General features: G+C 33.6%; 1 protein-coding gene across 1 annotated transcript; it reads right to left on the bottom strand.

Annotated features, from left to right (window-relative positions):
- Window positions 1–160: 160 nt before the first annotated feature.
- Window positions 161–22,409, bottom strand: LOC149792970 (uncharacterized). Its single transcript, XM_089966262.1, has 12 exons — window positions 22,255–22,409; window positions 18,698–18,769; window positions 18,057–18,141; window positions 12,717–12,745; window positions 11,538–11,558; window positions 10,918–10,938; window positions 7,996–8,127; window positions 6,783–6,840; window positions 5,969–6,109; window positions 4,272–4,340; window positions 3,876–3,974; window positions 161–739 (listed from the first exon to the last, which is right to left on the bottom strand). Exons 3-12 carry the CDS (start codon window positions 18,118–18,120, stop codon window positions 705–707), a joined length of 669 nt encoding a protein of 222 aa, XP_089822388.1. The 5' UTR covers window positions 18,121–18,141; window positions 18,698–18,769; window positions 22,255–22,409; the 3' UTR covers window positions 161–704.
- Between the last annotated feature and the right edge of the window lie 518 nt (window positions 22,410–22,927).

Below are 22,927 nucleotides of genomic sequence, written 5' to 3'. Positions count from 1 at the left end.
CACTGATGCTGTTATCTTTCGATTAGAACTGCCTAATGTCACAAATATTCTAGCTTCTAAGGATAGTAAATTGTGTCCCAAGATCAGTCCTTGGCACGAGAAGTGACTTTGACTTTTTCTACCCGAAAAAAGAGGAAAAACAAAGGAAAAACTCCACTCGTTGAAAAATATTTCTTTTTAATAAAAGTTTTGATTAAAAGTGTTCACAGCTTCTTTTATTTTATTTTCATAGTCCATTGTTACTACTGTACGTCAAGAGCAAGCGATGGTGAACACTGGTCCCGGAATTATCTCAGTTCAGTTCTCTGTAAACTAATTCAAACTGCGGTCAAGGTAATTCAAGATAATTAAAAAGGCAAATTTCAGTCTTAAAAAAGCAGATTTTTTTTAAATTGCACGTCTCTGATTATTCTGTCCGAAATAACATGATGAATATTCTTATCGCCTTAGAGATTTAGTATAACACCTTGTAATAGTCCTCAAAAAGGCAAGCATATATATATATATATATATATATATATATATATATATATATATATATATATATATATATATATATATATATATATATATATGATGATATCATTAAAAACTCACGAGATTACCAAAAACTACTAAATATTATTCCACTCGAATATTTTTTTGCTAGATCATCAAATTGCCGCAATACATGGTCCAGGTATAGCAGGATTCCAGCGCATTCCTCAGCGTCTCAGAGATGGACTTTTCGACAGCAGAGCTGAAAGAATAAGAGCCTTACGTTTGAATTATAATTATAGATGTGTTTTATTTGCATAACTGATACAACACTCCATCATTATAAAGCCCTTCATTATAGCACATTTCCTGTTATAAAGCCTTTCATTAAAACACATTTCCTGTTATAAAGCCCTTCATTATAGCACGGCTCCTGTTATAAAGCCCTTCATTATAACACATTTCCTGTTATAAAGCCTTTCATTATAACACATTTCCTGTTATAAAACCTTTCATTATAGCACGGCTCCTGTTATAAAGCCTTTCATTATAACACATTTCCTGTTATAAAGCCTTTCATTATAGCACGTCTTCTGTTATAAAGCCTTTCATTATAACACATTTCCTCTGATAATAATAGTAATAATAATAATAATAATAATGAGGACTTTGTATAGCGCCTAATCTTTAGAAGCTCTAAGCGCTTTACAACATTAGACAACACCTATAACAAATTTTTAGATTCGTTACATATATAATTTTCTTCAGTATGTTACGGATATCCGTTTTATTTTATATTAAAGTTTTATTTAAGTCATTTGAGTTTTTGACGTTTATATTTAAAGTCATTAAATTCAGTGGCTGGTTTATGTTACTGTAAAAGTGCATGAACATTACGTGCAGAATTGTATTAATAAATTAAGGCAGAATAGCAATGTCAAGGCAAAAATAATTCGTCCAAGTATGCCAAGCATCAAGCTCACGTAAACATCACGTAAAACTAGAAGTACTTTTTATCCGTAGAAATATGCACGCCTTATTTGATTATCGGCTCAATAATATGAGAAGGTAAGAACTTGACTGTTAGATTATTTCACACTCAGATAGTTTAAATGTTCAAGAATCTTTTTAGGTAATTCAGATTGTGTTGATCTGTTGTGCACATATAGATTATATAAGAGAATGAAAACGCCATATTAGGATTCGTCAGTTCATATGCAGCTTTTGTAAGGGTAGTGAGAGGAAATAATGACTTATTTATGATAAATTTGGCCATACGGATGGGAAAACAGTTGTTCCATAAAAGTACACTATGAATTATGCGAAATTACTCAAGTACTTGAACAATTAAATAATTCAGTTTGGTTATATGAAACTTTCAAGGACTTTAGTGATATTCTACTTCACGGGATTACCTTAAAGTAAATTAGTTTGGATTTGGATTCAGAACTGTAATTTTTCCGTGACGCCATCACGTTAACACATAAATATTAGAACCTTCATTAAAAATACCTTTGGATAGTTTCCGGATTGATGTAAATTGATTGTACAATTTAGGATAACACTCTAGGGATTCTTACACTATAAATTATTTTTAATTCTTTCTCTTTGTTTATGAATTTATATTTTAGAAATTGAATGCCTGTTTGTTTTTATCTTGTCTTATTACTTAGTTTAATTCCCTTGGCGTAACAGTTGCAAGACAGGCTCGAAATAAGGTGGTATATGCTCAATGGCTCACATGGACATCCGTATAGTGATGGAATACTGTATCAGTGACGTGAACGTCTATAGCATTAATCACATCATGTGTTTAATTATATCAGATTATTGAAGATATATATTATGTATTCAATGATCAATGATTTTAAAATATTTCATAAAACAAATCAGTCCATCACAGATTGTAGAAAACAATAAATTAATGTTTTTTTTTTTTCAAACTGTAATTAAATCAAGTGTTTTAGCTAAAATGAGATATAATAATGCAAATAGTAAACATTATTACTAATCAAAAATAGGGTAGAATTTTAGATACTCATTATTATTTCATCAAGGCTTGAAGATAATAAAACTGTTGGACCGCTCCGGTGGCCTACTGGTTAGAGCCTCGGAAGCGGGAGGTCGTGGGATCGAACCCCGTCCGAATCATACCAAAGACTTATAAAAATATCTGCGGCATGATGCCCCAGTGCTAGACATCAATATAAATTGCCACACTGCAGACATCGTAGCGATATGACTGAAATTTTTTTAAAGCTACGTTAAAAACCGTTATCACACACACACACACACAGACACAGACACACACACACACACACACACACACAGACACCCACACACACACACACACACACACACACAACTGTTGAGACTGGGGTTGAGATTCTCTTTCAACCAATCACACGTTGCTTTACATTTGCAACATCACTTTTGATTGGTTCAGTATGACACTTGATCTCAAATTCAAGCTGGAGGATTTATCATTTCCAGGTCAGATATCCAGTAATTGAAAAGTATAGAACATATTAGCAGAAACCGATTGCGAGGTCAAAGATATACGGGTAAATATTATTTATATATGAAGATGTGCATACACCCATGTTAATATTTGCATAGCCTCACGCTTGGAATGCGTCCAATGCAACGCCAATACGCATGCATCCGATGAAATCTTCTGCTGACCATTCATTGTGTAATTCGTTATATAACTGGACGGTAATAAAGTATTTGAAAAATTATCCCTCATGGATACACTGTTATACAATCATCATAGGTATGGAGGAAAAACAAGCAGAAAATATAATTACTAAAATCATAAAATGATTGTCTCCCTTAATTTCATGAGCGCAGACAGACAACAAACTGCAAGAAAATTATTGTCTCCCTTGCTTTAATGAGTGTATAGTCATTCCGCAAACGGCAGAAACCAAATATTCTTTTAGGTATGTACCCCAAAACATTATCCGAATATATAGCCAAATGAAAGAAAGAAAAAATATCGCATATATTTCATACCAATAATACTAGCATATAGGTTAGAGAATTTTAATTCATACTCTACAGAGAATTGAACCCAGGTCCGTGGGTAAATGGCACACAATTATTTGCCTGCACACACGAGCCCATATTCCCTCACGACTAAGCACACATCACCAAAAAATGATGCAAATGATTCGGTGTTATATGCACTCGTGTGTAGCAGACACTTGCAGGACGACCTAGAAATTAAAAATTTAAACATAAAAATTCTCTAACCTGTATGATAGTAATATTTGTTTTAAATATTAATTCTGTCTACTGTTATCAAGCATTCACTTTTTAATCCAGGGATTGCACTTTCCGTTCTGTATATATTCCATTTTTAGCAATATGTCGGTTCATTATTGTCTACTCACATGACTGCTGCATATCACTAATGATGTCATTCACGGATATTCCAAGTTTCTTAGCCTTTTCAACATCTCCCAACAACTGGTTTTCCACTAGTTTAATTTCTGAAAGTTCCAATAAGACAAATATATACCAGGCATTTTTTGAAGCAGTTATTGTAACTTTCAAATTATGGATCTGAATTGATATAAGCGAAATCAAAACCTAAAAATGTACTCTATGATAGTGATTATTGTTGGCAAACATTCATTCCATTAATTACTTTCAGTTTACCTTTTTGCGTGTATTGCACTTTTGTATGTATGTATGTATGTATGTATGTATGTATGTATGTATGTATGTATGTATGTATGTAATCTATACAGATATACATATTAATTTGGCTTTTCTATTATACTTACCTTTCTGTCTGAGAGCCTCAACTAATTTATCATTATCTTCACTTGGGACCACACCAGCCCACTTTCCACCTGTTGTAAATTAAATTCCGATATTATCATTTGTATATAATGCCAGTGACTGCATTATCATTTGCACTGAAGGCACATTTATAAGCGATACTGTACAAGATTGAAGTTCCAAAATTAATATATATTTTCAGAGCCTGGAAAAACAGACTTTGATTCTGGTTATTGACTATACTCTTGTACAAAAAGAGTGAAATGTTAATCGTCTATGATCTTCACAAAAACATCTATCTTGAATGCGTCATGGAATATCATAAGGCTGTTTCCTGTCATATTGAATTTTCATATTATATAAGTCGCATTATCTTCAAAATTTGATTTTATAAAACAGGTGCCGTTTGGGATTCTTTAGCGGAGAGGAGTGTGGGAACATTTGCTTCTCCTTAGCAATTTAATCTCTAGAGCTGCACATCGCCTGCTTCTGTCGGCTACAGAATCATTATTACTATCTCCGTTGAGGACTCACGGTACTAATTCAGTTCCCATAGTAAACCTATGCAAACACCATGATATTACAAATTCAATAACTTAAAATTTTGAGCGCTCATTGTCAAACCTATATATATATATATATATATATATATATATATATATATATATATATATATATATATATATATATATATATATATATATATATATATCAGTATAGATGAAACCTGGATATCGGCTTCTTTGTAGAGGAAAGTATATGAGCCGCGGCATTTTCTGGACCTGCATGTGTTTAAAACATGTGCTTTCAATTTCGCACCAAAGAGTCTGGTGCTAATTTTAGTAATGAGTGTTCGAAACTCAAGACTGTTAAAGTACTGAAATTCCATCAATAAAACAATGTCTCTATTTTGTTTCACTTACATCTAGGATAAGCTCTCAAAAGGTTCTTTTTCCTACATAACTTACATTATTAACCAGTCATAGTCAGCCTAACCCATATATACTCTATTTTAGGTTCACCCATTTCTAGGCTGGTTCCCATTTTGCCATACCATTAGTACCGTGTGTCCTTGATGCATTGGTTATGCCATGAATGTATGCGACAATTTTACATTGGGGATGCCTCTTTCTAGGACAGGAAAGACATTTTTCAAACTAAATGTAGCGACCAGTTTGTACATTCGTTATTTGCAAAAATGTTGCGGTCGTCCAAATTGCTTCCGTTGCGATTCTCTAATATACTTATCTTATATTTTAAACTGCTAGTCAAACGGACGCATGTTTCAGAATTATCAACTGATGGTCAAACGGACGCATGTCTCGATATGATCGACTGATGATCAACTGGATGCATGCCTCCGAGTGATCGACTGATACCCAAAAGGATGCATCCCTCGGTATGATCGACTTTGGCCAACTGAATGCATGCCTCTGAGTGACTGACTGATAGCCAAACGGATGTATGCCTCATAGTGATCAACCAATGGTCAAACGGATGTATGCCTCGGTATGATCATTTTTGGTCAAATGGACTCATGCCTCATAGTGATCGACCTATGGTCAAACGGATGCATGCTTCGGTATGATCGTCTGATGGTCAAACGTATGCATGCCTGAGAATGATCGACTGATGCTCAAACGGACCTACGCTTCAAAATGATCCAATATAGTTTGAATGAGTAGAAACAATTCATTACCATTCAGCAGGAATAGCTCGTCTCGTTGTTTCTGCATTTCTTGAGCTAATTTCTTCCAGTCATTGGAGGATGACGTAAGATCAATTTCTTTCTGACGATCTGATGATAATTCAATTGGTGTCTCCAGAAAGGTCGCAACATCTAAAATGTATGCGGTTGCATAAACGTTTCTATACAATAGTTGATACGTGATCTAATTTCAAGCAGAATTACTTCATATAAAGGCGTACTCCAACCATCAAAAAAAATATTGCTTCTATTAAAATTTAAAGTTGTCCAAGTTAGCTGACCAGCTTTTATGAACAAATTTTTACATATTCACGGTAAAATTGAGAGGAAAATAAACACGGAATAAATCTATCCGCTAAACAACACTTCCTTTCAGACTAGGTTTTACCATACTCAAGCACCCTAGTGGCGCCTCTGTAAAATTCCATCCGATCCTGTATATGTGGCTTTGTATGCATTATTTAAATCTTACACGTGATTCTTGGTTTAGCATCAAATTAGACCTTATTTATACAGCAATTTCTCGCAACTTCTATTATTATGTCATGTTGATGTGGTATTATTGAACTCATTTTTTGTGTGAAAACCAATGACGTTGAAAAAACGATTGATTAATGAATTGTAGCCAGTAGCTGTAGAGGTGCAAGGATGTATGTCACCATAGCTCTACCAAGATTCCCTTTCTAAAGTACCTTCGTCAATGTGCTCAGATTTTCATACATTAAAAAAGCCAGTTGGGTTCTATATTTCAAGACTTGTTACAAGTAATGTTTCAATTGTTGTATATAGACTGAATATCGTGTACCTTCCTGTTTTTCATCATCATGTCCCTGTCTCAGTTTATCCAATGCTTCTTTCAAAGCCTGTGAAAATAAAAGTTCTGTTTTAACGTCTGATTGTCGATGTTCGTCTGAAACTAAGCCTAAATACAGTCAATTTAAATAAAGCTTATCAGCATGCATTGTTAAACGTGAAGGTGATAACTATATGCGACCCTTTTCACACAACCGTTGAGCTTAGGGCATTTCACAGGATAGAGAGAGAAAGAGACAGTTCACAAAGCCCACTAATGATAACTACAAGTGAAGACATGCCTAGGTTGCCCGGTTTAGCGTTTGTTAAGAATAACTAGAAAGTATGCACCTGTGCATTGGCTGTTGCTACTTCCGGTCACACTTCTTGCAGCTTATCTATGTTAGCTCTTGTCTGAAACAAACTATAGTACACATGCATTGTTGCTGGTGTAGGAAGGTATTATATTGCCGTGGCGAGGTAGAGAAAGCGCTGCCATCAATCAGCAAAACCCAAATGAATTTAAATTGCAGGAGATACCAAGAATACATTGAAATCACGACAATTTATCAAGTATTTGTGCCTGCAAAAATGTATATATGTGTTTAGGAAGATAACTGTGTCATCACTGGAGACCTGAGATTAGAAATGTACTAACGTACCACAACGTATTTGTATGAATGACTCAAAATGGGTACATTAGAATATCTAAATAGAATATCTAAATAGAATATCTAAATAGAATATCCAAATAGAATATCTAAATAGAATATCCAAATTGAATATCTAAATAGAATATCCAAATAGAATATCTAAATAGAATATCCAAATAGAATATCTAAATAGAATATCTAAATAGAATATCTAAATAGAATATCCAAATTGAATATCTAAATAGAATATCCAAATAGAATATCTAAATAGAATATCCAAATTGAATATCTAAATAGAATATCCAAATAGAATATCTAAATAGAATATCCAAATTGAATATCTAAATAGAATATCCAAATAGAATATATAAATAGAATATCCAAATAGAATATCTAAATGGAATATCTCAATAGAATATATAATGGAATATCTAAATAGAATATCTAAATAGATTATCCAAATAGAATATTTAAATAGAATATCTTTCGCAACAGTAGACATTTAGTGAGATTTACTCTCTCTCTCTCTCTCTCTCTCTCTCTCTCTCTCTCTCTCTCTCTCTCTCATTAAACCTGCAGATCAACTCCACCATCCGTGTCTTTACTGGCGTCCTCAGTTGTCGTTGCTAACGTAGATGGACTCATCGGCTCGACAGCATCTTCCTGAACTATGTCGTTCTGCTTTCGTAATTCCATCTGCCGTAACTAAAATGAAAGAAGCCATGACAACATTGTATTTACTGTTTTTGCTGTCCTATGTGTATTTTCTAATTCGTTTTTAAATGGCATGTTTTATAACATTATCTATCCATGTCGATTCATATTCGATGTGGTCAAAGACTCTCGATTCCTTTTTTGCCCTAACAACGATTATAGCTATACAAAACAAAATGTACGATGCATCACTTGATTTACAGGGGCACTGGACTTTTGTCGAACATTCGGGCCTAATGTTAGTTATCTAACCGACTGCTAGTATGTGTCATACAGAAATTTTAAATCGTCAATAAAAAAAAATGCTTTTATTCTAATTCACATGAATTAAGTGTGATTATAATATCTCTAATTTTATGTTCTGATAATGAGTAGGTGTGGTTATTAATGAGTAGGTGTGGTTATTAACGAGTAGGCGTGGTCGACTCTGCTCTGGCAATAGGTTAGTTCCCTTCATTGATCAACAGATCGACAAATTAGTATTTAAAACATTTCCTATTTAAATAAATTAGTACAGTCAATATCGCAGGCTTAGGTCCCAAACGTGATCTATTTAAACCAATGGAGTTTACATCTTAGCCGTATGAGGGATCACCACTAAAGACTTCGATCATTGAATAAGTGTTATCAATTGTTATTACCACATTATGTATATTATTTTTATACCTCATTCATTATTTAACATTTTTTTTATGAAATCCAGTGTATCAGAAATAAATTCACACCAGCAAAGACTATGTTACCTATGTCAGATACTTACATGGATACAGCAAATAAAAATTTCAGCACCGGTTGCATTTTCTAGAATAAATATTTGCTTTGAGATGACTGGCAATTGTAGTGCAATGTACCTTTCTAAGGACTGGTACTTGTAGTGCAAGGTACCTTTCTGATGACTGGCAATTATAGTGCAAGGCACCTTGCTAATGACTGGTAATTGTAGTGCAAGGTACCTTTCTAATGACTGGCAATTGTAGAGCAAGTTACCTTTTTGATGACTGTCAATTGTAGTGCAATATACTTTTCTAATGACTGGCAATTCTAGTGCAAGGTACCTTTCTGATGACTGGCAATTGTAGTGGCAATTGTAGTGCAATGTACTTTCCTAATGACTGGCAATTATAGTTCAAGGTACCTTGCTAATGACTGGCATTTGTAATGCAAGGTACCTTTCTAATGACTGACATTTCTAGTGCAAGGTACCTTTCTAATGACTGGCAAGTGTAGTGCAAGGTACCTTTCTAATGACTGGCAATTGTAGTGCAAGGTATCCTTTCTAATGACTGGCATTTCTAGTGCAAGGTACCTTTCTAATGACTGGCAACTGTAGTGCAATGCACTTTTCTAATGACTGGAAATTCTAGTGCAGTGTACTTTTCTAATGACTGGCAAGTGTAGTGCAGTGCACTTTTCTAATGACTGGCAATTGTAGTGCAAGGCACCTTGCTTATGACTGGCAAGTGTAGTGCAAGGAACCTTTCTAATGACTGGCAACTGTAGTGCAATGCACGTTTCTAATGACTGGCAATTCTAGTGCAGTGTACTTTTCTAATGACTGGCAAGTGTAGTGCAAGGCACCTTGCTTATGACTGGCAAGTGTAGTGCAAGGAACCTTTCTAATGACTGGCAACTGCAGTGCAATGTACCTTTCTAATGCCTGACAATTATAGTGCTAGTGATCTTTCCAATGAATGCAAGCGACCTTTCTAATTAATGCAGGTAACCTTTCTAATGAATGCGAGCAACATTCTTCCCAAGTTATTAAATCTTGGGGGTAAAATCAGATAGGAAATTTGAATGATTTTCATTGGAACATAAATAGGATAAAATACAACTTATTTCTAGAAAAAGTGTAGTGATACAATATTGGAGAGTTGTCATAATCGAACTTCACTATTTTCGGATGTTTCTATTGCAGATTGCCAAACTCTTCATTTAACATTGAACAAATAAAAGCCACCACAGATCATCCAAACGGAAATGCGATGTTGCGCCCTTTGGAAATGAGAAAAAAGATACTTTAATCGTTGAGCGAAGCGAGTTTGGTTGTTTTCTTTTTGTCTTTTTGTTTTGTGTTGTTTATCTTTTCTTTTCCTGTTTTTTTTTTTTTTTTTTTTTTTGGCAAATGTTTGCTCTGTATGTAAATGGGAACACTTTATTTCATTTGATATAAACGTATATGTATGTCAACACGTGACTTGATTGGTTGAGTCTGTCCCTCATGGGTTAAGGATAACCTTCGTGAGTTGAGGATTATCTTCATGCGCTATGGATTATCTTGGTTTAACGGAATCCTTTTCGCTTGAAACATATCTTTCGAGCATAGAATAATATAAAATACAAGATACGGGGAATTTATCTCATCTCCGTGGCAATACGGTAAGAGCAACATATAATCTCCAAGAATTTTGGTAGTCTAAATTCGGGTCCATGATTGAAATTTTCTAGCAATACTAGATATCACCTTTGAATGTAATACTAGATATCACCTTTGAATGTAATACTAGATATCACCTTTGAATGTAATACTAGACATCACTTTGAATGCAATCGATTGAGAGTGATCTCAATAAAAAAAAACATTAAACAGAAACAACAGCCGCTAAACCAAAATATATATCTTTTTCAAAAGAGTGTGTATGTGTATTTTTTATAACCACGAACAATTTTCATCACAGTGAAATGACTTGCAAAATGTACAATATGATTGACAGAAATGTACAATATGATGGAAAAAACTGTACAATATTATGTACAGAAATGTTCAAAAATGGGTCTTACCGCTCTCTGGAGATCGGAGAGCTGAAATTGAATCATAAAAATCACATAAATTGATGAGACCGAAAGTGCTGTGACAGTTTACCAAGAAAAACTCTCATCAAAGCAAACAGTTAAAGTGTCATGATAACTGCACATCTATGATAACCGAATATACATTTTCAATTAAATCCTATAAGCAGTGCGGAAAGAGAATTAATGAAGATCTGAATTCTCAAAATAACACAGTTTTAGAAGGAAAAACAATTGGAAACAAAATGGGACAGATGAAAAAGTAAAATCTTTCTAGTCTACACCAGGCACATATCTAACGTACAAAGTTTCAATCAAATCTTTGAAGCGCGAAGCCATAAGGAACTTAATTCTCCAAAGACACCTAGATTATTAGGTTTCCAAGAAGTACCACTATAAGTGGATTACATCAAAAAAGAAGAACCTTTCTTAGCTTTATGACCACTGATATGCTTTTAGGTAACTGCAAGAAAGAGTTCGTGTATGTCTGTGTAACTGTGTCTTTAAACGGCTTTTAACCAATTATGAATTAATTAATTAATTAAACATGATATGGCTCGTGCGAAATTTTAAAGCTTTTGAAGTGTGTACTACATAAAATTATGTCCTACCTTTTCTTTGATAAGTTGGATCTGAAACAAAGTGAACACAAACAAATGGGAGATTAAATAATGAATGAAATACGTAGTAAATAGAAATATACGGTCCAGAAAAAACATGGAACTGTTATCGTACAATATGATCCAGAAAACACGAAACTGTTATCTTACAATATGATCCAGAAAACATGGAACTGTTATCTTACAATATGATCCAGAAAACATGGAACTGCTATCGTGCAATATGATCCAGAAAACGTGGAACTGTTATCTTACAATATGATCCTATAATAATAACAAGTACCCTTCAATCATGTGTTATTTAAATATGAAGCTTCTTTATAGATGCGCAGAGAAGTGTTTTTATTTACTGGGTGAATAATTTACATTTCAGATCTTTCTATTCATTCATTCATTCATTCATTCATTCATTCATTCATTCATTCGTTCGTTCGTTCACTCGTTCATTTATTCATTATTGCTGAAATGCTGCAGCTACCCAATATACACCCAATTAGTAATCTCAAAATGTTAAGGACGTAGGAAGCATAATTTGTCAATTGCTGTACATGAAGGCATTACTTTCAAACAGAAGGAAATTGGAAATCATTTAAGTCTTGCAACTCCCAAGTCCCTGCCTGTCCCATACACGGAGTGATAAAAACCATTGCAAATGTACGTCCTCTCTTGAGTCCCATACAACGATTCCTAAAACCCCATTACAAATGTACGTCCTCTGTTTAGTCCCATACAGGGATGGCTGAAACCATTATAAATGTACGTCTTCTCCTTAGTGCCATACAGGGATAAATAATAGTACAATTACAAAATGTACGTTTTTTGTTTGTCGTTTTTGTATTCACATTCATGATATATATTTCCAAATAATAAAAAAGCTATCACAGTTCGTGATATTTAGGCTGATATTGCAAGCCAATTTACTTTTTTTAATGTAAAAAACGACGCTTTTGCTTTGCGTGTAAATTTACACTTTGGTCTACATGGGAGAGAGGCCTATTCCCAATGTATGTCATTGTAAAATATGCAGTTAATTAATAAATTAATAGCAATAAAACAGCAAATTCGATTTATTGTACGATAACAGAGACACCATTCATTTCACTTTGTGACCATACATGCTTTTTTTCTACTTTCCTTCAAAATATTTTTACACGGAAGCTTAAATCTTACCTTATCTACGCCTCCTTCGGTTCTATGAACTGAAAAGATAAATAAAATAACTTTGAATGATCTCAGATCACGTAGCTCATAGAAAGCAGAACAACGATAACAATGTGGACACATGGGTGATATGTAAAGTTAAGCAGCAGGCAGTAAAACAATTACCTTGGATAACAACAATAAGCCAACAACTCGATTATTCATGTCAGATTCGATAATAAAGAGAAAGGTGAGAATAAATTGTGTAGAAACAAACTTGCATCATAGTGCAATCAAGTCCAATTTCTTCTGCTATATATAGTGCACAACTTAACCGTAATTAAACATAGCTAAATGTAAAACACTGCATTGTTTCTCGACCCATAAATAAATGCATTGAGAAATTGCCAGAAATTGAATCACAGTCCTAACAATTTACCAAATGCTTAAAAATTGCATAACCAGTCATATTAGATGGTGTTTCACAAATTAATAAGCACTATACCAGTCAGGCTATGAAGATCTCACAAGTGATGTGACAAAATTAAATTGTATTGTATTCAACAGTTTTTACAGGGGTGATATATTTCGCATAATTAAAACGAAAGTAACAATGTCCAGAACTAGACCTAATGCCTATAAGTTTTGACGGGATCAAAGTGTGGTTAAGCTAGTTGTGTTCATGAATAACATTCAAAAAAAAATATGTTCATTTGTTGATTTTAAACATTAAAAAACATATTCCAATGTTTTACAACAGGTCCAGATTTTCGGATTACGTTTAAAGATGATATCAATCAAAAATGCAGTATCAGTCCTGTAGCAATATGTTTACACAGTGCAGTAATGAAAGATGTAAAGTAGGTAATAGAATATATTTTTCAAAGATCAGTTTACAAGGATTCAACAAAACCAGAGACAGTATGTATAGTAGAGTTTTAAGCTGGATTTAAGACAACATATGGTAACTCAGTATATGAAATATTTATAGCCGGCCATAATTTCAAATTACAAATATCCAAGTCGCTTACAGACGGGAAGATTTTAAGAAATACATTTGCGAACAAAGGTTATCAATATACACCAAACAAGATGGCAAATACACCTAGAAAAACAATGGAAGACCATACGAATGAACGACATAAAGATTGTACTCGTCAAATTGAAAGGATATGACGATTCATTTAACAGTCTAGAACAGAACCAAGTCAAAACACGTAGAATACAAATGGGCAAGGCCCAGTCAATTCTAGATTTTTTACAATGTAATAGAAATGACAGAACAAAAATGTCGAGTGAAAATACCAGAGATACAAAGAGTGTACAAAATCACTAACACTAATATGGTAATATGTTGAAGAAAAAAAAATTAATCTGCAAATAATTACATATGGATGTGGAGAAACATTAAAATATACTCAATACATTTGTCAATGAAAATCCAATTTTATGTAAATATTTGAAATTTTAATGATGGGCATAAGTTTAACATAAAAAGCTTTGCGCAGTAGTTTACCCTTATCTAGCCATTCCGTTTCATACAATAAATTAACTCACCTTAGCCAAGATAGTGTGATATATTCAACGTGATACACAACTCTTTCAACAGAAACTCAATTTTTCGCGTACAAATTATTTAGCAAATTTGAAAACTCCATTTTAAGTTTTGATGATTACAACTATTCTGAACAGATAAAGAGCGCTGGCATGACGTTTTTGGAAGAATCAGCTAAACAGGGTGGTGTGGGCGGCAGTATGTAGTTGTGTTATTTCCTACCGGTATTTTGCTCATACATTTGTTCCAGAAATAGTTAACGGGCTTCATGTTTATTTCAGGATGCGAATAATGGCGTTTGAATACAAGGTACCTTTACCCTATGATAAGGTATTCAAATCAAATCCGATAGCATAAATATGGCACAATTTAGTTTGATCTGCAACAATTATAAATTTCTACAGACTTCAGATATTTCAGGTGAAAATGAAGAACAGGAAAAGATTAATCGGTAATGGTACGAATGAACATAAAGTTGTACTCCAAGATTTCGGGAAGACTACACCTGCTGTTGTTTTAGCTGCTAACAAATGTAAACACAACAATGGAGCAAGTAGTGTTGAATGCCGAAATCACTGTCAGCTGATGAAATGAACTGTATGGCAGACAAAGATCAAACAATTGTGTGCGGCCTTTCTGCAATGTATCTAGAGATTAATGGATGCGGGGAAGGCTAGACTGAATCAAAGCAAACGGTCTAACGTAACCTGCATTTTATGCAAATACGGTTAAAATAGAACATCTCATACACAGTTTGTTTGACAGTATTAGTCAATATTGAAAAGTTCACATGGCTGTTTGTCCTAGGAAAGCAATGTTAAGACTGAGGTTTAAACATAATTGTAAAATATCAACAAGACATACTGTGTTCAAAATTGAAACTGGAATAATGTTGTTGGTGGAGAAACGATATTGTTTTATTGGCAAATGACATGGTTAATAAAATGGGCAGTGATGCTAGATACATCAGTAATTAACATGATTAATAAAATGTGCATTGTTACTGGATACATCAACAAATAGCATGATGGGTAATGTTGTTGCATAAAACAGCGATTGATAGTAAACCAAGTTATCGTCAGTAACTGTCATCTTTGTACATTTTAGATCATTCTGATATTTGACAAATTTGTTTTCATCTTTATGTATTTCTACTGTTCTCTTTCTGATATTTTCCCTCTGTTTGCCGATTACAGTGTTATACACTAAAAATTTACACCTAGGAAAACCAAGTCACCAAATTTCTGATTGCATAGCTGCTAAAAGACCTGACCTTTTTGACAAGTTAGAATGATCTGGAAATGAATATCTGACCCTCATCCTGGTTCTGAAATTGTGTCTTAGTTTTTGTATAGGGGATATTTACCTGATAATGAATTATTTGTGTCGTATACAGCAGTCTTAGAGGAGCCATTTACTTTTAGTTCAATTATTATTTGAGAGATTTATTTATTTTCATTAAGTATGATTTTTAATGATCTGGATAATGTGTAGGTAGTGTTAGAAAGTTCAAAGGGGAAGGGCGTTCTTTATATTAATCTTTCTTACTTATTTTCTATCCCCAGTGCGTATTATGTATGATTTATTTTTTATCACTTCATGTGGTATTGGTAAATCAGGTATTGAAGTCTTCTCTTTTATTTATTAAACTATAAATATTTCAATATATTTAATTCTAGTATGCGTTTATAACTTTTAATCATTTGCTTTATCGTACATTTCAGTAAAATGGCCACCTCGTTGTGTATATATTATCTGCCCGATGGGAACAGTTGTATCTGAACATCACCATTTATTTGATCTTTCCATAGTGTCAAACGGCTCTAATGTATGATTCCCACACAAGACCAGCTTCGTTATTTTTGGAGGGGAGGGGTCTGCGCCAAACAAATATTAATATTTAAAAAATAATATTCCTGTAGTCTTACTGCCATAGTAAATATTGTTTACTCTAACATAATATCCATATGATATTGCGATAATAAATATTGTTTTTTCTAACATAATAGCCATGACTTACTGTGCTAGTCAATATTCCTTTTTCTAAAATGCAACCATGTCCTACTCAGCAAGAGAATATACATTTCTAATTTTATACCTACCTTAAGGGGTTAGCGTATTGCGCCACTGCAGTTGTACTGGAAATTTAATTTCTGGACATGTGTGTTTATTTTATTTACTTCACCCACGCGAAAACAGATAACGAACAATTTCGATTTCACTGTCATTCAATACAGTAAGTTTACCTACTAGAAGTGAAATTTGAAATGAGATGACTATAAGTATATTTTAAAGGAAATGGTCAGGGTGAATACTTTAAAGGAAATGGTCAGTGTGAATACTTTAAAGGAAATGGTCAGTGTGAATACTTTAAAGGAAATGGTCAGTGTGAATACTTTAAAGGAAATGTTCAGTGTGAATACTTTAAAGGAAATGTTCAGTGTGAATACTTCAAAGGATATGGTCAGTGTGAATACTTTAAAGGATATGGTCAGTGTGAATACTTTAAAGGAAATGGTCAGTGTGAATAATTTAAAGCAAATGGTCAGGTCAGTGTGAATACTTTAAAGGAAATCGTCAGTGTGAATACTTTAAAGGAAATCGTCAGTGTGAATACTTTAAAGGATATGGTCAGTGTGAATACTTTAAAGTAAATGGTCAGTGTGAATACTTTAAAGGAAATGGTCAGTGTGAATACTTTAAAGGAAATGGTCAGTGTGAATACTTTAAAGGAAATGGTCAGTGTGAATACTTTAAAGGATATGGTCAGTGTGAATACTTTAAAGGAAATGTTCAGTGTGAATACTTTAAAGGAAATGTTCAGTGTGAATACTTCAAAGGATATGGTCAGTGTGAATACTTTAAAGGATATGGTCAGTGTGAATACTTTAAAGGAAATGGTCAGTGTGAATAATTTAAAGCAAATGGTCAGGTCAGTGTGAATACTTTAAAGGAAATCGTCAGTGTGAATACTTTAAAGGAAATCGTCAGTGTGAATACTTTAAAGGATATGGTCAGTGTGAATACTTTAAAGGATATGGTCAGTGTGAATACTTTAAAGTAAATGGTCAGTGTGAATACTTTAAAGGAAATGGTCACTGTGAATACTTTAAAGGAAATGGTCAGTGTGAATACTTTAAAGTAAATGGTCAGTGTGAATACTTTAAAGGATATGGTCAGTGTGAATACTTCGAAGTTGGACAACCTGAACCTACACGATGGCTCGACAGCAATCTTGAACATCGCCACTGGTACCATAGCCTACATGACTTTATACTGCAGATAAACATTTATATACTTTCCCTGATGAAAATAGAATTATAAATCGAAACAAATTATATTTGAAATTTAATAATTTTGATGGATGAACGGTCTGTCAATCGCATGTGTATGTATGTACATTCAGATATAATTTATAAACGAACGTCACCTCTCGATAACATTAAGCTATATTTGCTAATGTATGACTTGACGAGAACAGTTTTTTATTCGAAAGGATCGATGTTAAGTTCCTATATTTCTTTGTGCAAAATCATTCACTCGCCAAGTAGGTAACGCTAGCATTGAAAAAAAAAATTATTCTAATAAAAATAAATAGCTTATAGTGTGCTTATTTGCATTCAGTAATATATCTTATGTTATTCTCAGCTTTGAAGAAAATTAGCTCTTCTCCAGAGTCATTTGCAAAAATTCGTGCAATGCTTTAGAACACAGTTATAATAGTTATTTCCATTTCAGCTTTGTAAATATATCTCCAACATATATAATGACCTATATACATATCATTAAAATTACATTAAAAGCGCTGTACTCACCAATGGGAACCGCTAGACACAAAGTGTACAGAGAAAAAAGGCTTAAAATGTATATAGGTGACATCGTTCTGTTTCCACTGATATTCTGAAAAAGATTTATATATATAATGTATGTACGAGTGTGTGTGTGTGTGTGTGTGTGTGTGTGTAGGGTGAGAGACAGAAAAGTTAAAATCTACGTGTGTGTAAGTATTGGGCAGGTGAGAGATTGTACAGATAAAATCCGTGTGTGTGTGTGTGTGTGTGTGTGTGTGTGTGTGTGTTGGGGAGGATAAGATACAATAAAGTTACAATCCATATATGCATGTGTACAGTGCTAGCTTCAAATATGATTTTCTATAAGTAAATAAAAAATTTGTCGCTTTCTTTTCAATGGCTGATATTAAAATATTCATTTTAAAAAATTCATCACAGTGGATCTGCATAATCTAAAGAGAATATATTCCTTTTATTTGTTTACTCAGTCGCATTGTTGTACATTCAGTCCGTATAAATACCAGTGACTAACTATTAATTGTGTCAGAATATATTTGCAGTATATATTATATCATGCATGTTTGTGCAAGAAAAGAAAAACTATACTTAAAATATCTTCTGTGTGTGTGTGTGTGTGTGTGTGTGTGTGTAGATCAGTTACTTACTTCAAAAATGTTGATTTTTCTAACTTTTCACGATTCGTTTGCGAGCACCTGTGTGTACACGTCTACAGGTATCTGGTCAGAGAAATATGCCGATATAAACATGAAAACAAATAAACTTCCTTTACATAAAACTGTTTAAAGTTCACGCCATAACGACATGGCATACTTCATGAAAATCCACGGTTCAAAGTCCACACTCATTACGACATGACGTACGAGTTGACCTCCTCCAAGAATATTTTCGTTTCTAGTTTATTCAAGATTGCATGGCTTGGCGATTTTGAATTTCGAAACTGTCAACCCAGTGTTAAAGAATGCCACTGTATATAAAAAGATACACTAAAGTCCTATGTTTATGGATTGATGACTTTTGCTGTTTGTTTCAAATCCAGAAGCCAAATTTCTGCCTCGATTTATTCTTACGACCCTTTTCCTTCCGATATATTATGGTATATGCTGGTTCATTCACTGAATGTGTAATACACCTTTTAAGCATGTTAAGGTCATTGTCACGCATCAAACATTTTCACCTACTTATATTTTTTGACATATTATATGTATTTAAAAGTAAGGTGGATACTGAGAGATTGGATGCAAAAAGAAGCGTAATATCTTGTAAACCATCTTCATGGGATAAGTGTATATATATATATATATATATATATATATATATATATATATATATATATATATATATATATATATATATATATATATATATATATATATATAATACTCATTTTTTCATGCCATAGAATAAATTCAGGAATTGTCTGGTTTAGCAGAATCATAAGATCCCAAAGCTTATTTTAAAGAGACAACAGTTAGCTTTTGTCCCCTAAAACTTACTTGGTTTTATTATTCGATTCGATGACATGATGGGGGTGTATATATGTCTACTCTTTGCTCTCTTTGCTCTTTCCTTTGACAACCTCTGCAGTTGACATTAATCACTGGTAAACTACAGGGGCGCATTAAATATACACTTTATAGGTTTATGAACGCTCAGTTATATACGTTTTCTATTTTGTTTCTGTATTACTTTTTATTGTCATTGTAACTAAACATAGAACAGGAAATTTGTGTAATAATTTATACTGATTATTCTGAGTTTTTAAATACATATTTAATAACAATTAGAAAATATGCTTAAGTTAAATAAATCAACATGAAAAGAGAAAAATTGAAATTCTAAGTTTTTTCAATAGCCTGGTGATTATTTTCTATATGGCCTAGTGATTACTTTCTATATGGCCAAGTGACTACTTTCTTTATGGTCCAGCGATTACTTTCTGTATGGCCCAGTGATTAATTTCTATACGGCCAAGTGACTATTTTCTACATGGCCTAGTGATTATTTTCTATATGACCCAATGATTACTTTCTTTATGTCCTAGTGATTACTTTATTTATGGCCAGTGATTGCTTTCTATATGGCCCAGTAATTACTTTCTATATGGTTTAGTGATTACTTTCTATATGTACTTTCCACATAATATTCCTCCATACAGCTCTTGTGGCGCAGCATTCTTATTTCGTCGACACGAACTTTTCACACATATGTAAAGGTGATATATCATAGTGCAGTCATAATTGACGTATTTTACAAAGAAGAAGAGCACAAAATATGTTATATTAAAATAAAATATCTAACTAAAGTGGATGGACCTGTATTCATAAGCACACACACACACACACACACACACACATTTACACAATAAATTGACAAGGGCGCAGTTACAAAACAGATTCCAACACTTAAGCTTTCTGTCAAGGGAAGAAACAAATCAGAAAATAAAAATCGACACGTAGCATGAATGAGGGGAAACATGAGTTATGTATTTGAATGACAGTGGAAACAAGAGCTATGTATATGAATGACAGGGGAAACATGAGCAATGTTAATAAATGACAGGGTAAACAAGAGCAATGTTTATGAATGACAGGGGAAAAATGAGCTATGTATATGAAAGACAGGGGAAACAAGAGCTATGCATATGAATGACAGGGGAAACATGAGCAATATTTATGAATGACAGGGGAAACATGAGCAATGTTTATGAATGACAGGGGAACCATGAGCTATGTATATGAATGACAAGGGGAATCTACAAAGAAAATTATTTAATTAATGAGAAAAGATCAAATATTATCGAAATGTGTAAGCTAAATGGAAATGGTGTATTGAGATCAGAATATCGAAAGTTACACACGTACACAGGCCACAGTCAGAGGATCTACGTAAATGTGTGTTATCCTTACGCAGAACCGCAGTGAGTTACTCTAATGCTGACAAATGTCAGAGGACGGAAACTGTGCGTCGCCAGAGCAACACCATTTAAGACCAAAAACATCTATAATTTGCATTCAAATTATAAGCGAGGTGTGTGTGTGTGTGTGTGTGTGTGTGTGTCCGAACTTTATCATGCTGCGCCTAACATCGAGTTCCAATACTGCTATAACTTTCAGGATATATCAATGTTAGCGATATGATCTCAGCATACAACATTATGTTGTTTCTGTTGGAGGCAGTCTCGGACAAACCTGATAGTGCAGTATGAAAGCTGGCAATGTGTGTTCGTGCGTGTGTGTGTGTGTGATTTTGATTTTTAACGTAGGTTTAACAATCTTTCAGTCATATCGCTACGATGCCTGCAGTGTGGCACTTTATAGTGTTTATCCTGACACCAGGCCGACCAGTCCTAACACTAAGTTCTCAGTGCTGAGCGCCAAGCGAGGCAGCTGTTATTACCATTTTTGTAAGTCTTTGGTATGACTCTTCCGGGGCTCGAACCCACGACCTCCCGCATCCGAGGCTGACGCTCTAACCACTAGACCACCGGAGCGGTTGAAAGTTGGCAATAAATTATCTGAGTAAAAGATTCCGTTCAAACGAAGTAGGTCATATATGTTGACAGTAAGGTCATGAAACATCTTGACTGAACTTCAAACAGGAACTGATCATTGCCAAACCGTATGCTAGTAATATTCAAAGTAAAATCAACCTTTAAATACCGTGTCAGAAGCTTCTCCCCCAACACACACACACACACACACACACACACACACACACACACACACTAAAATTCTTCAAATAAAAATGTTTCCTTCATGAGACAATGAGGAACTTAAACAGCTTTTGCAGTTATTTTAATCATAAAAAGTGAAACATGTACTTATTTTATATCTTTTCATCTTCAATTTGTATAAGTCGTTTGTTTTCTTTTCGTTTTTTTTAAATATAAATATTCTTAAAACATTCACATTAAGAATAGAAACTGAAAACAACATCAACAACAACAATCCATCTCCACCATATTCCAAAAGATTTACAGCGGCACAGCTAAAGGCTTTTACGTGTGTTTAAATGAAAATGACCAAACTCTTAATTATTGTTGTAATAAACAATGGGGTTTTAGTAAAGAAAAATAATAAGAAATATTTAAATTTCACATCTTATTTTCGCTTTCTTAGCTATTTGCAAATATTGTCTTTATACATAACACAACAACGCAAGTGACTTAATAATCTAAACTTGTATATGCTGTCTCACTTACCTTGTTGCTCGCTTGGATTTTGTCAAGACGATTGTGAAAGCCTTGAAATTTAATCCACTTAATTTACTCGGAACTTTGTTTTAGGGTGAAACTGTGAGAGTAACAAAGTAAATCGGAAGTGATAAGTTGGAGTGCCGTATACCAATCCCTAAAGTGCGTCAAAACGAATCCACACATCGTTATGTTGATAAGGGTATGCAATCGAGGCACAAGAAAGGGTTTAGAGAACTTTCTCCTGTGACTTGGTAATTCTGTATCGATGTTTGTGAGCACTTTTTTTTTCGCAGTAAAAGTGTTTTAAGAAGCAAATAAGTTTCTGCACAATCCATACCCTTCATTTCTCAAATGCTTTGAAGCACACGGCTCTAGATCCAGTTAAATGTTTTAAAATTATAACTTGATGATAAAAATGTCACTCAAGTTAAGGATGCAAAAACTCGAACAGTAAAAGAAACAAAGTTGTTCGAACAATACAGACAGCCACGCTAATATGAAAGGGCAAAACTTTACGTAAAACAGTGGACTATGACAATAAAACATTTCGAGCAGAAAGAAACAACAGATGATGAAAAATGAACTTGACTTGGTGGTTATTACTTTAGAACTCATATCGATTTTGGTTTCCTTCCATGCACTAATTTCAAAGGTACTGAGCAAAAATAAGGCTCATAAT

Source organism: Sinohyriopsis cumingii, chromosome 8, assembly GCF_028554795.1.
Source record: "Sinohyriopsis cumingii isolate HCF-2022 chromosome 8, ASM2855479v2, whole genome shotgun sequence".
Taxonomy (NCBI): Eukaryota; Metazoa; Mollusca; class Bivalvia; order Unionida; family Unionidae; genus Sinohyriopsis; species Sinohyriopsis cumingii.
This window is presented reverse-complemented; position numbering and strand designations above follow the sequence as displayed.